Raw genomic sequence first — 15,527 nt, forward strand, 5'->3', positions numbered from 1 at the left:
TGGCTTCTCTCTGTCTCCCAGGCTGGAATGCAGTGGCACCATCATAGCTCACTGCAACCTTGAACTCCTGGGTTCTAGTGATCCTCCCTCCTCAGCCTCCCAAAGTGCTGGGACTACAGGCACACACCATCATGCCTGGCTAATTTTTTAATTTTTTGTAGACATGGGGTCTCACTATGTTGCCCAGCCTGGTCTTGAATTCCTGGCTTCAAATGATCCTCCCAGAATGCTGGGATTACAGGCGTAAGCCACTGCATCATGCCCTGATCTGTTTCTGAAATAATCTTATTTGTTTTTTTGTAATAGAATTCTTTAGTGATAAAATAGTTACCTCTTAATTAGTGTCCCCAAAATGTCCATTTTCTTTCTCCATCTCCGTGAGGTAGAATGGAGTTGTCCCCACCTTCAGGCAGGTGAATAATACTCAGGCTAAGGCTCAGGGTTGTTCTCATCCCGACCAACGGGCCATAGTGGGCTCCGTGTTATTTGCTGATGTAAAATGATCTTCAATATATATACTCCAAGTATAAAAAACAAAATGTGGAGCAACATGTGTACTGTGGGAACCATTCATGAAAAAAAGAGAAAACCGAAACATATTCTTGTTAGCTTGTATATATGCTTAGAGCAGCTCTGGAAGGATCCAAAAGAAACTGGCAATACTGGTTCCTTCTGAGAAGAGAAACCAGAGAACTAGAAAAGAACATTTTCACAATTGTCTCCTTTGTGCCTTTTAAGTCATGATCCGGTGAATGTATTTAAAAAAGTCAATTTCTGAGACTTCATAGGGTCCCGGATGTGTTAGCTCGGTGATAGGGACTGACCGTCTCTCCGGCTGCGTCTCCCACTGGCAGACAGCAAACAGACAGAGACTTGGCCAGCGCCTTGGCGGTGCCGGGAGGGGCCCGACTGTCTGCTCCTCAGTCCGCTGCTTCCATCTGGCCTTCTTACCCGGGCAGAGCGCGGGGCGAGGCGGCTCCCCAGAGCGGAAGCGCTGCTCGCTAACCGTCCCTCCGCCCTGCCAGGTGTTCTGGCTGGCTGGCTCCCTGCTCATCATCGGCCTGGCCTCCGTGGTCGTCCCCAGCATCGGGTGGCGCTGGCTCATCCGCGTGGCCTCCATTCCGGGCATCCTCCTCATCGTGGCCTTCAAGGTGAGTGAGCACTCCCGGCTCCTCCCGTCCTGCCCACCTGCCGGCCATGTGGCCTTTTTGCCCCACAGATTCTTTCTCACGTCCACCCCTTTATCGGAAAGTCCGTCTCAACACGCTTGCAGCCCTCGCCTCCCTCAGCCTGTCCCATCGCCCCTTACTTGGGGGTTTTCTCTGACGACTGGGCCCTGTTGGTGCTGACGCCCCCCTAACCTTCAGCACTCACCGTTAGATGCCGCTGATATGTTCTCAGGCCGCCACGGTCCTGCTGGCTGGTCTCCTGCTCACCCACTCGTCTGCAAGCTGCCCCCCTGCAGAATCATCATCTTCCTTGGTTTCTAGTAGGATTCTACTTGTCGACCAAGACAGGATTGGCGACTCAGTGGAGCCAGGGCTCTGTTTCCTTTGTGTCACTACCCTATGGAATCAAAGAATTTCAGAATTCATAAGTGTCCTTGGTGGTCATTTATTCTGAACCTCAACCCATGCAGGCATCCCTGTAGCAGCAGGTCTCGGCCGGAACACGCCCAGCTGCAGGCATGTGACTCTCTACAGACTTCTACAGTGTATCCCATCTCCGGGCAGCACAGCTTGTCAGGAAGGTCTTAGGTTGAGCAGGATTTTTCTCCTTAGAAATTTACTTGCAAGTCCTACTACTCCTCTGGAAAACCAGACATCGCTCTTCTCACCATGACATCCCTTTAAACATTTAAGAATCTGTGTCCCACCAAGCCTTTCTTTATCTAAACGAAGCAAGGTCATTACCTTCGAGTCTTTTTCAAGACATTTGGTCCCAGAGCCCTGCCCGTTTTCTTCTGAGCAAGCCAAGGTTGGCTGGTGTCTTCTATGCAGTGAACTGTTGCTCAGAGTCGCAGCCAGGCCCCCAGGTGCTCTGGGACCAGTGGCTTAGCCGGCCTGTTGCCTCCTGGGAGCAGAACATCCACTTCTCTTGATGTGTAGCCTAAGACTTGCTGCTTCCCAGCCAGGTGTATCTCACTGTTGGATTCTTCTGGGCTTAGGATAAACTACAACCTTAAGATCTGATCTACGTGAGTTGTTTCCAAGCTTAGAACCTGAAACCTATAGTTGTGTAATTGATGTATTTTCTTAAATCTAAATGAATTCCAACATTTAAACTTCACCCTTGGTTTCAGCCCTAGATTTGCCTCTAGGGAGGCAGCGTGGCCTCTTGGCTCTGGAGCCGGACTTTCTGGACCAGAGTCCTGGCTGCATCGTCCTGGACAAGTCAGCCTAGCCCTTCATGCCTAATGAGTAGTGCATATCTCATGGGACTGTTGCAAGGATTAAGTAAGATACCATGTCAAACTCTCTTCATTTAGTGCCTGGAACATCATCAGTGCTCAATGTGTGTTAGCTATTGGGCTATATTATTACTTTTTAAAAAATTACTATTTTGACTCTTGATCTTCCCATTTAATTCACATTGAGTATGTACCAGGCTCAATACTACATTCCAAGGTTTAAAAAGATGCCTAAGACACAGTTTTTACTATCCAGAAGCTCCTAGGCAATCAGCAAGAGAGAGAGAGATAAATGCAAAGCATAGTACTAACTAGACTGGAGTAAGTGCTGTAAGAGCTAAAGCTCTGTGGATGCTCAGGGGTGCGAGTGATTTATTCCAGTGGGGCGGTGCTGTTGGATTTGGGCCTTGCAGAATGGAACAGATGGCCTTTGGCTGGCCAGAGAGGGTGGGAAGCGCGTTTGGGCAGGCCAGTCATGAAGATGTGAAAGTGCAGAACATGTTTCGGGGGCTGGCTGGAAGGGGAGGGGTGCTGGTAGGAGGCAGGCTTGGAAGACGAGGGTCGCTGGAGGTATTTAGAAGGGAGCTGTGTTTAAGGAGGGTATTGTGGAGGTATTTAAGGAGGGGACTTCTCACTGTGGAAGGGACTACGTACTGGGAGCTGTGTGGAGGCTGCATGTGAGGAAATAGGGAAGAGGCTGGAACATCAGTTACAGGTGGCAGAATAATCCCGGTGGGGGGACCTGAATTGCCCCCTGGCCACGGGAATGCAGGGCAGGGAGATGCTTTTCTGAGAAAGAACCGACAGCCTTGATTGGACGAGGCATGAGAGATAGGAGAGGTCCAAGTTGATTCTCGGGCTTTAGCGGAAGTCCATACTGCTTTCTGCATGTGATGTCTGAAATACTCAACTGTCAGTGGGTTGAGGGCCTCGACAGTCAGGACTGATTCTTCCACCACGTGAGGCCTGGAGCTCCCTGCTAGTGTCCCCCTTTAGGCTGTTGCATGGTGGGGAGGTCCTGGGCCTCCTGGGGAGGAGCTGGGGTTGGGGAGCTGGGGCAGCAGGTATTTACCAGTTGGACGTAAGAATTTCATTTTGTTAACAACGAGGTCGGCCCTACTGGTGCAAAGCTCGGTATCAGCTCGTTGTCATCCCAGGCGGGACTATGATAAGGGGAACAAGACCTTTTTTGTTCCAGATGGACCTTGAATTCAGCAGAATGCCTGCTGTGCTGTACGCCTTTGAGCTGGCTCATACTTTTCCTATCTTGGGAGAGTAGAGTAGCCAGAGCAGTAACAGCCATACCCCTGGCTCTACAGCAGTCGCCACTCTGATGTCTTTGTAATCTGTGCCCAGTTTATCCCTGAATCTGCTCGGTTCAATGTCTCCACCGGGAACACTCAGGCTGCCCTGGCGACTCTGGAGAGCATCGCCAGGATGAACCGTTCGGCCATGCCGGAGGGGACGCTGGTGGAGCCCATCCTGGTGAGTGCAGACTCTGCCATTCAGCCCCACTCTGAGCCCTGGGACCTTGGTAAGTGACTCATCTGCATTTTTCTCATCAATGAAATGGGAGCAATACACCTACCTTGCAGAGCTAATCACATGATTTGGCATCGTTGTGTATAGGTGAGAGATTGTTTTTAATTTTATTTTCTTATACTGGCTGTGTCTTATTTTTATAAACCTCATTATATGATTTTTTCACATCTCTGAGATAGTTGATATAAGATAGGAATTAATCTCCTTGAATGTTTGGTAAAAATTTGCCTATAAATCAGTTTGACCTGATACCTATTTTAGGGGAGGGTGGTTGGAGGAGAGCTACACACTGTTGAGCAGAGGGTTTTTTTCTTAAGAAATAAAGCCATTTTTATTGTGGTAAAATATACATAAAATTTACCATCTGAATAATTTTTCAGTGTACAGTTTGGTGACATTGAGTACATTTACAGTGTTGTACAACCATAACCACCATCCATCTCCAGAACTCTTTTCATCTTACAAAACTGAAATTCTATACCATTAAAAAAAAAACCTCTGATCCCTCCTCCCCCACCCTCTAGAAGTGACCATTCTATTTTTTGTGTCCATAAAACTGACCACTGTAGGTACCTCATATAAGTGAGATCATGCAGTATTTGCCTTTTTGTGGCTGGTTAATTTCACTAAGATAATATCCTTATGGTTCATCCATGTTGTAGCATATGTCAGAATTTTCTTCTTTTTTTAGGCTGAATAATATTCCACTGTGTGTATAGACCACATTTTGCTTATGTGTTCGTCTGTCCGTGGGCACTTGGGTCGCTTCCACTGTTTAGCTATTGTGAATAACACTGCTATGAACCCAGATGACCAGATATCTCTTACAGACCCTGCTTTCAATTCTTTTGGGTACGTACCCGGACATGGAATTGCTGGATATGATTCTTTAACTTTTGAGGCATCACCACATCATTTTCCACAGCAGCTGTACCTCTTTATATTCCCACCAACAGTGTAGAGAGGGCCCAATTTCTCCACATCCTGGGCAGAGGAGTTTTTTTAAAACTATGATTCAATTTATTTTTGGTTATAGTCTGCTTTTGATTGAATCCATTTTTGATATATATTTCTTTTAAAGAAAATTGATTCACGTAGATTTTCAAATTTATTGATATAAAATTTTTCCCAATGTTCTTATAAGTTTTAAAAATGTAGTGCAAGTATTTGCCCTTTTTATTTTCAATACTGTTTATTTGTGCCCTGTCTCCTTTTTTTGGGTCCAACTTACTAGAGATTTGTCTATTTTTTATTAGACTTCAAAGAGTAAGATTTTTTTGGTCAATTCTCTCTGCACAGGATGTTTATTCTTGAAACTGACAAGCATATACATTGCAAACTTACCATGTTTAAAACAGAACTCCTCATTTTCCTCCTCTAACCAGCCTTGTTTCCTTCTTTCTAGTCTTTTCTTTCTTTCTATTGTGGCAAAATACACATAACATAAAATTGACCATTTTAACCATTTTTAAGTATACGATTCGGTGACATTAAATACATTTGAAATGTGTGTACATCACTACTATCCGCTTCCAGAATTTTTCAACCTCCCAAACAGAAACTCTGTGCCCACGAGGCAATAACTCCCCCCAGCCCTTGGTACCCTGCACTCTACTTTCTGTCTCTATGAATTTGCCTATTCTTGATATTGCATGTAAGTGGAATCAGTGATATTTGTGCCTGGCTTATTTCACTTTGCACCCCCAACCAGCTCCTGTTTAATGCTTGCCTCACTCTGTGGGGACCCCTTTGGCTCACTCCAGCCCATCCCAGCCACTGTATCCCACCAGCTGCCAAGCCCCATGGTGCTTTCACATCTTTCCTATCTTTTACATCCAATCTCTTTCTTTCACACAGCCACCTCCTTGCTTCGTGCCCTTGTTCTGGGTCTTGTCCTGTCACCCAGGCTAGAGTTGCAGGCTCACTGCAACCTCAAACTCCTGGGCTAATACAATTCTCCCACCTCAGCCTCGTCCCACCATGCTCAGCTAATTTTTCTTATTTTTTGTAGAGATGAGGTCTCTCTATGTTGCCCAGGCTGGTCTCCAACTCCTGGGTTCAAACGATCCTCTCACCTCAGCCTCCCAAAGTGCTGGGATTACAGGCATGAGCCACCATGCCCTGTTAGATGAATATTTCTCAACATCACATACCACCCCATTTGCCCAGGAATCATCAGTGACTCCCCCTTTCCCCCATGCCCACTACTAGATGCAGCCCAGAGAATCCTCATCCTGGGGTTCAAGGCCTCCCATGATCTTTAGCAATCAGCCATTTGTAAATTCATGACTTAGTGCAAATTTTGATAGGAGGAAGAGGACAGCATACAAGGATACTGGATATCTGGCAGAGTGAGAAGGCATCACCACCAAGGGGGGGACTGAGTACAAAGCAGGGACACTGACAGATAGGGAGAAAAGCTGCTGGTTCACAGCCTTACTGGAGCTGGCACAGCCATGGGGAAGCCTGCCCTTCCCTCAGCTGTGTCTGAGACGGGTCAGAGCAGCAACAGGCCTCCTGACACCCTCCACCGAAACCGTTCTCTCTGGGATCATGCCACCACAGTAGGACAAGTGATGTCAGGCAAGAGGGGGTTGCTCTGGGTGTTCCTGATGGGTTTCCCAGGACATCACTGATGATCAAAGCCTTTAATCCCACTGCCACCTGGCTTGCATTTTAAGTGTGAGGTAGCGTGTGTTCAATAGTAAGGCAAAAATCATGAGGATTTAATCCCCCAAACCTTCCCCCTACTCACAATCATATTTTGGTAAGGTATTCTCAGTTTGCTTTGTGGCGTGTTTCCCCTAATTGTCAAGCATATCTCAAAACCTAATTGTGGAACAGGAAACTCAAGCTTACTTCCAAAGGATTAAGAATAATTCCAGTATTCTGCTTTATTTTCTGAATTTTGGAAATAAGCTCTCGTAGGTTCAGAGTTCGGGAAGCTACTATTACAGTACCAGCTAATGAGTTGCTAGGCAACTGCGATTAAATTAAGGATGCTATTATGCTTTATAGAGACTAGGACATAACTTTAACTGGCTATGAAATTTTGATTGTCAATAGTATAAAAAATAAACGTGGTTACAAAAAGAAAATCTCGACAGATACAATTAACTCAGAACCGTGAACAGCCGTATGATCATGAGTTATCAAGTCCAGTGGGTTTGGTGTGTACTTTGTGAATCCGACCCAGGAGTGACAACTCCAGGACAGAGGAGCATTCAGGTCAACAAGGAGTTCTCTCTCCCTCCTCTTTTCTTCCCTCTTCTACCCTTCTTATTCCATCCCCCGCATTCTTCCTCCTCCTTCCTCCCTCTACATCCTACTTCCTCTACCTTTCCTCTCCTACCTAATGTCTCCCTCCTCCCTCTTCCCTCCTCCCTCTATTTCTCCATCCTCCATTCTCTATCCTCCCTCATCCTTCTCCCCCTTCCTTCTTCCTCCCCTTCTCAACCTTCAACCTATAGTGTTCTACCCCTTCTCAATTTTATGCCATTGTTTTCTTACATTAAGCCTCATTCTTCTTTAATACAAGATTTTTCATTTTAATGTTAATTTTAGAAGAATTTCCCATCAGTATTATTGTTTCTTTTATGTACTTTCCTACCCTCCCACCTCCATGCCAGCACTGGTGAGGAGAGGAAGAGTGAGAGGATTAGGATCTTAAGCTCAATGAGTTCTGGTACTTGCCAATGATAATAAAAAGCCGAAAGACTGAGTGGCAGAAGTAAACGTGTTAAAAGCCATTATCTGTGCTTTGGGTGAGTTGCACTCATGGGAGCTGAGTGGCCTTACCCTACCATATTCCCACATTATCTTGTCTCCTGTGATCTAAAGTATTGGAGACACCTTCACTCATCCTCAACCTGCTAAATGTATTCTGTATACCCCTTTTTGTTATCCCAGGAAAAAAGAGGAAGATTTGCAGACCTGTTGGATGCTAAGTATTTACGGACCACATTACAGATCTGGGTCATATGGTAAGGATGGAATGATTTCAAAACTAGTTTTAAATAAACAGGCATTTGGAGGAAGCCCACTTAAGTAAATCCACTCTGAGTGCTACTGGGGAGAAAAACATAAGACAGACTCCAAATATTGCCTCCAGCAATGTCTTACTCTGCTAACACCACCATCAACAAAAATAAATGAAATTTTAAAAAGAGAAAAAAACCCTAATTGTCTACAACCAATTTTTAAATTTTCCTTGTGAACATATGAGCTCAATTCCTAACCTCTTGCAGCTGAGTCTTTTCCCTCCCCACATGACAGAAACCGATCCTTTGAAGTCGCCAATAATCAAATTCAATGGAATAGACTCTTGTGGTCCCCTCTGTGATTCATTTCTCTGCAGCCGTGACCTTGAGTAAGCGAAGATTTCCTAAACAGGACACAAAGTATGCTAACTACAAAGTAAAAGATCGATGGAGTTTTACTACATTAAACTGGGAACTCTGTGCCATAAAATAGCATGAAGAGTCTGAAAGGCATCCCATCAACTGGTAGAAGAGATTTGCAATGTATAGCTCCAAAAATTACATATACAATTATGGTATCTATTATATAATTTTACATATATAATTTGTTTCAACAATAAAAAAACAGACAACCCAGTTTAGAAATAGGCAAGAGACTTGAACGGCCACTTCACCAAAAATGTACACCAAGTAAACACGTCAAAACACGCTTGGCCTTAAAGTCACCAGGGAAATGCAAACTAAAACCCAATGAGGTACCATTACAAATCCAACAGCCCCTGAGAATGGCCAAAATCAAAGACTGTACCAAGTGTTGGGAAGGATGTAAAGTAACTGGAACTTTCATACACAGCTGATTAGAGTTCAGGTTAGTACGACTACTTTGGAAAACTGGCGGTAACTATTACAGCTGAAAACGGGTGCACCACGGCTCAGAAATTCTACCCCTGGGTTCAGACCCGGCAGAAACGCATATATCCGTTTCCCAAAAGACACTGATGTGAATGTTACGTGTGGCGCGTGAGCCGGGCTTTCTGTGCCGTCTGCCCTCCCGTGCTCCGTGCCTTCCACCCGGAACGCCCTCTCCGTTTTCCTGCCTCTCAGGGTGCTACCCACCCTCCAGGTCTGGCATAAGCGTTTGCTAATGATGTTCTCTTCTCACTTCCAGGCTGGGAATCTCTTTCGCCTACTACGGGATCATCCTGGCCAGCGCCGAGCTGCTGGAGCGGGACCTAGTCTGCGGGTCGAAGCCCAGGGTGGTGGAGACCCCGGGGGACCCAGAGAGTCAGAGCCCCTGCCACTGCCACATGTTCACCCCCTCCGACTACCAGACCATGATCATCAGCACCGTTGGCGAAATCGCTCGTAAATGTCCCTCTGTGTGTTGGGTCCCTCTCTGTTTCCGGTGGGGTACGTGCAATTGGGTCTTGGTCTCAGAGGAGAGAAGTGTGACCCTGTGACATGGCTCCTGCCTAGGCGAACTGAGCAAGTCCCCATGTCATGCTGACATGTCTCCTGCCCAGGGGAACTGAGCAAGTCCCCATGTCATGCTGACATGTCTCCTGCCCAGGGGAACTGAGCAAGTCCCCATGTCATGCTGACATGTCTCCTGCCCAGGGGAACTGAGCAAGTCCCCATGTCATGCTGACATGTCTCCAGTGTGGGGAAGAAAAGTCTGGAGGGGCAGAGCTTTGAGTTATTGTATTATATTAATAATGAGATGCTTTTTCCATGTTTTTTTCTTTTATTTCAGCATATTACGGGGGTACAAATGCTTAGGTTCCATATATTGCCTTTGCCCCACCCAAGTTAGAGCTTCAAGCGTGTCCATCCCCCAGACAGTGCGCACCGCACCCATTAGGTGTGAATATATCCATCTCCTCCTCCCCCTCCCATATGCCCGACACCCGATGAATGTGATTACTATATGTGCACTTAAGTGTTGATCAGTTAACACCAATTTGATGGTGAGTACATGTGGTGCTTGTTTTTCCATTCTTGTGATACTTCACTTAGTGGAATGGGCTCCAGCTCTATCTAGGATAATATCAGAGGTTCTAGATCACCATTGTTTTTGTGGCTGAGTAGAACTCCATGGTGTACATATTTTTTTCACATTTTAATGTCTCTGAAATTGGGATGTGTCTTACCATGGTTTGCTGGATTTCAATTGGTAGTGTTATTTCTATTTTAGTAGACATAAAATGATGGTACTTAAAAATCAATGGTACCTTGAATTTGCTGAAAAACAGTATAAAATATTTAAAAGATAGGTCTAGCAAGTTGGCAACTTACAATAGATATATGTGACATAGTAAGCATCCTGGGCACCAGTGTTTGTCCTTCTTGGACCCAGGTGGGAAAAGTATATCGAAGGCGTTAAGAAGTTGACCACAACATGACTGGGTTTTGGCTGGAATATTCATGAGGTTTGGGGGAAGTTACTTCTCTTTGAAATGACAAGGACGAATCCATGCCAGTGTTGATATATGCCACTTGCATCCTAAGGTTCCAGAACTTATCTTTGTTGTTTGCTTTCCAGTGAATCCTTTGAACATGCTGGGCATCAACTTCCTGGGGAGACGGCTGAGTCTTTCCATCACCATGGGGTGCACGGCGTTATTCTTCCTTCTGCTCAATATTTGCACTTCAAGGTATTTTCTCTGTAGTTGCTTCAAAACAAACAAGTTCTGTGCAGTGTTTTTAAAATGGGGTCTCCTTGACCCATGGCATTCAGTGCAGTGGGAGTCAGGGACAAGTCCCTCTCCCCAGGGAGAGTGGAGACTGGGCTGCTTGTTTGACTAGAACGATCTTGCCTGGTACCTACCAGTTCCCTCTTCCTACTGGCCCTGTCCTCCCTCAGCTGCTGCAGGATATGGGCACCAACGTTGGTGTCTTCACTTTACCCACCAGAATATTTAGGGTCATTGTATAATGCTTCCTGGAGAACTGGGACTCTAGTTGTTAACCAAATTATTTGGACCAATGCCAAGAGAGTTTAGTGATCTAAATAACAATCATGCCTGTAGTATGAACATTCATTTCACTCTCAGTTTGCAATCCTTGAGTGGCCTGAGCTATAATATACATCATTTATTCTGCAAACTAAACCATTTTCCAGGGAGTGGTGGCTACCGATGTGCAAATCTGGGGGTCAGGCTGGACCAGCACCCTTGGGGGAATGGAGGGGGCAGGGAGGAGATTTGCATCAGGACCCCACGATCAGGCCCGTTGAGATGCAGCCCCTCCCTCGGGTTCTGAGCTATCTGTGGGTGTCTTAGGGTCTGCAGGGCACTTGGAGCTGCGCCAGGTGAGGCCCTCCATGCTGCCTTTGTAACTTCCCTGTTCTCCTGCTTCCTGTTCTCCAGTGCCGGCCTGATTGGCTTCCTCTTCATGCTGAGGGCTCTGGTGGCTGCAAACTTCATCACCATCTACATTTACACAGCCGAGGTTAGTTTTCCTGAAGGGGGGTTGGTCACAGCAGGCTGTGCAAGGCCAGCTACTTAGGGGAGGGTGTCCATCCCGGGGTAAGGCGTCCCTGGCTTCTGTTGACTTTTGGTCATTTTCTAAAAACATCCTATTAAAAAGACAACAGAAGGTTTGTTTCATGTGGATTTTCCCCTCTCCCACTCAGTCTGTGGAAAGCCAATCTCTCAAAGACAGGATCTTCTCCCTCTCTCACTACATAGCATGCATGTGGAAAACAACTCGCTGCCCTAGCACCATGCTTCGGAAGTAAGAGAGTCCGGTAGCAACACGTTGCTGTTAAAATGCAAAGCTCCCCATTTCTCTTTTTGAAACTACAATGTATTTTTTGTCCTTATTCTTTTGGAAAATCACTTCCTCCTCTATCTATTATTTGCTGCAATGCTCCCCATTTCTCTTTTTGAAACTACAATGTATTTTTTTGTCCTTATTCTTTTGGAAAATCACTTCCTCCTCCATCTATTATTTGCTGCATTTAGCTTAAATTTGCATATAATCTTCATTCTTTATTCATTTATTTATTGAACTAATACATCTACTATATGCAAGGTGTACTGCCTGAGGTAGCTGGAGAATTTTGTTATGAACCCCCCAACTTAGAGAGCTAATATTCCTAAAAATGAAACAATATTTGAATAGGGAACTTAACAGTATTTTAACTGATCTTGTCATTCATTGAGCTACAGGAAACAGGGCTGTAGGGACCGATAACACTGCATTCATTTTCATCTCAGGGAATGGAGAAGTCTGTTCCAATTAAAGATTTGACATGTTAAAAACCATTAAAGCCACAGAGAAAATTACTCTTTCCCCCCCCCACACACAGATAAAAATAGAAACTTATGAGATATTTGAAGTATACACAGTACTTCATTTAGTTTCATTAACAAAATATAAAATTATCTCATGAATATATGAAACTAAAACAACCTAATAACATGGTGTGCTTCTAGAATTGTATTTGGAATACTCAGTTGAACATGTATTTTGGAATTTGCTGATTTTGAGGGTCATTTCTAAGTATTTTATTTTTTATATCTATCGTTAAAATTCAAAGATGTGTACCTAAAAATTATAGCTGTCTATTATTCTGTCTCCCAGATGACTCAAAACATGAGCAAAAGACTCCATCAGTCTCATATCAAAGAAAACAATATCACCATATATCTGAATCCATTTTTTTTAGTCATAGTCAGCAACTTCATTTTTCAGAAAACAATAAGTAATGCTCCCCAATAAAGACATTCCACCCCCTGGGCCTTCTCCTACAAGGATAGCAGTGTCCTCTGAGGCAGGAAAGTATCTTTTTTTTTTTTTTGCATTTGACAGATGGTGACTAAGATAGATGTGGCCTACTAACAAAGGGGCTACATGCTTTGCTTTAGTGACTTGATAAAAACTGTTTTGTCAGTATTAGCATTTTAAAAAGTTTCAGGCCTCCCCCTCCCCTTCACCCCGCCCCCCTCCGGAAAAAAGAAAAAAAAAATAGTTTCAAAATTTTGAGAAATCATTCTTTCCTATATTTTCTCTATAACTTTATTTATTAAATAATACTTGCTGATTTATTAAACTTCTGCCAGTTCCTATAAGGATTCTGCATCAAAGAAGAACCAATTAATGAGGTTTTATTGTAAATGTAAAAAAGTTACAGCAAAAAAGTAGAATATGGCCAGGCATGGTGGGTTACGCCTATAATCCCAGCACCCTGGGAGGTTCACTGGAGACCAGCCTGGGCATCATAGTGAGACCCCATCTCGCTAAATTTTTTTTAAAAAATTAGCTGGGCATGGTGGCTCCACACCTATAATCCCCACCTCCTTGGGAGGTGGGAGGATCACCTGAGTCCAGCCTGGGTGACAGAATGAGACCCTATCTCTAAAAAAGAAAAAGAAAAAGAAAGTAGAATATGCTGTAAGATTCTGTAACAGCAAAGGGGCCAGTGCATGTAAGAAGAACAAGGAAATGGTATAGCAGCTACCTGGCCCTCTAGCAGATTATTTCCACTGTATCTAATTAAAGATTTAATTAAAGATAAAATTAAAGATTAAAAGATAAAATTAAAGATTTCATTGAATCATTATTCTTTGGGGAGTATTTTCCTTCCATTCAGTTAGAACCACTTTTACACATTTATAGTTCTAAAGGAGAAATCCTCTGTCTGATTCCAGAGCTTAGCTGTGTAAAATTACATTCGAAATAATTCAACTAAACATACATTTTTGGAGTTTGCTCCCTTAAAGGAAAGTTCTAAGTGTTTATTTTTTGCTGTTATTTATGGTCACAAAAATTCAAAGTTGCGTACCTGAGAAGATGAATGTGTTCTGTGAGTCTGTCTGTCTCTCTCCATGTGCCAACGCCCGGCCACGGAGGGGAAGAGGAGAGCTGGGGGAAGGAGGCCCGGGCACTGACTGGCGCTTTCTGTGCTTCTCCCCTCCAGGTCTACCCCACCGCAGTGCGTGCTTTGGGAATGGGAACCAGCGGCTCCCTGTGTCGCATTGGTGCGATGGTGGCGCCATTTATATCCCAGGTACAGCCGAGGAGTGTCTGCAGGACAGTGGGTCTGAGGGAGGGTGGGGATAAAGGGACCCCAGTTCCCTTTAGATTAACGGTATAACGAAGGATTTCTGTTGACTTCAGAAGTTTTCTTAGGTGCCATTTCCCCATTGTTTGGTGAATTTGGGTAGGGAAAGAGGCTACGTTACTGCTACCAGGCTTCCAATCAGTCGGCAGTTTGCACGCATTGCACTCGGGGTTTGCTCAGCTTTAGACTGGGTATTGGTGGGGGAGGATGCAAAAGCAACGGACAATGCAGGAGCTTGGGCAGCTGGATGACCATGGGCTGTACCCCCGAGGTAGGTTCATTGTCCAGTCAATTGTCCAGGTGGGCAATTGAAAATCAGAGCCCAAGAGTGCAGGGAGGTGGGCACAGGCAAGCCAGGTACAGGCTGGGATAAAATCCAGGGGTGACTTGGGACCGTGGATGAAGCCTTATTTCCAGAGAGACAACAGAGGCAGACACGGCAACCCACAGGGCGCTGTGCACCTTACCCCTCTGCACTGGTCAGTCTCTTCTGGCCATAAGAAATAGAATCCACTTCTGTCTGCGGCAAAAAAGGGCAGGAACGAGGCTGGAGCCTGGGAGGGCCTGATCCAGGCCGTAAGGGGCTGACGGGGCGCAGGCTCTGTCTCCCTCCTGTCGGGTCTGTGGTCACTCGTGTCCGCCTGAGCACACAGGCTGTGCTGCTCCCTCCCTGAAGACCAGTGTGCTATGCCCGCCTGTGTACACAGCAGCCCTGCGAATCCTAAACGCATGTCTTTAGCTCTGCCCGCTGGAAGATGCTGATTAATTCTCTCTGGATCCCTAAAAAGGGACTCTTGTTGGCCCAGGTCTGGTCAGTTGTCCATGCTTGCGCTGAGTCAGTTGTGGCCAAGAGTCAGGGTTATGTATAAATGCAGCTGGGGCAGGAGGAGTTTTTCAAGAAAGGAAGTAGTCAAGGGCGGAGTAGATTTTAGCATGTATTTCCTATAATTTAACAGGGATTTTGCCGCTACTAATTTTATAACTATCTTGGGAACATTTTCCCCACCTATCTTAAGAAAGAAAATGGGGGCAGCTTTTGTCTGGTGCTTTTGCTTTTCAAAATTTGCTTGTACTTATTTCATCATTTTCAGAAAAGAACCTAATGATGAAATCAAGTAGTAAAGTATTAACCCTATTCTGGGTGACTAGTCTGAAGCATAGTTCATTTCCCAAGCTTTCCTTAGGAATTGAGTGTCTTGGTTCCTGACCACCCTGAACATTTTCCCTGAGCATCTGTGGGCATTTCTCCCAGAGGCCACGCTGTGTTTGGCAGGTTTGTGGATTAGGGAAGAACCCTCCTGGGACCGGGTCTCCTAGGGCCAAAGGCTCTACTCTGCTTAGCATCCTGTAGCTGGAGTGGGTTCTCAAGTTTTTATAATTGTCATCTTTGTATGCTACCCTCATTTGGGTTTTTTTTTTTTTTAACTTGTAACATAATATTATTCACTAATCTTTCTTTTTTGTTGTTGTTTCTATTAGAAAATATTTTTTGCTGCCCTCATTTGTTAAGTGGAGGTGAATAATAGCA

General features: G+C 45.0%; 1 protein-coding gene across 1 annotated transcript in view; it reads left to right on the forward strand.

Moving 5' to 3' along the window:
- The window catches only part of SVOPL (SVOP like), a 64,275-nt gene that overhangs the window by 30,567 nt on the left and 18,181 nt on the right, over positions 1–15,527 (forward strand). The window contains exons 9-15 of the mRNA XM_045565322.1: positions 1,026–1,151; positions 3,767–3,895; positions 7,862–7,935; positions 9,101–9,297; positions 10,475–10,586; positions 11,301–11,382; positions 13,856–13,945. Of these exons, the coding sequence (XP_045421278.1) occupies positions 1,026–1,151; positions 3,767–3,895; positions 7,862–7,935; positions 9,101–9,297; positions 10,475–10,586; positions 11,301–11,382; positions 13,856–13,945 (810 nt within the window). The remainder of the gene's footprint in view (positions 1–1,025; positions 1,152–3,766; positions 3,896–7,861; positions 7,936–9,100; positions 9,298–10,474; positions 10,587–11,300; positions 11,383–13,855; positions 13,946–15,527) is intronic.

This window comes from Lemur catta, chromosome 11, assembly GCF_020740605.2.
Source record: "Lemur catta isolate mLemCat1 chromosome 11, mLemCat1.pri, whole genome shotgun sequence".
Lineage (NCBI taxonomy): Eukaryota > Metazoa > Chordata > Mammalia > Primates > Lemuridae > Lemur > Lemur catta.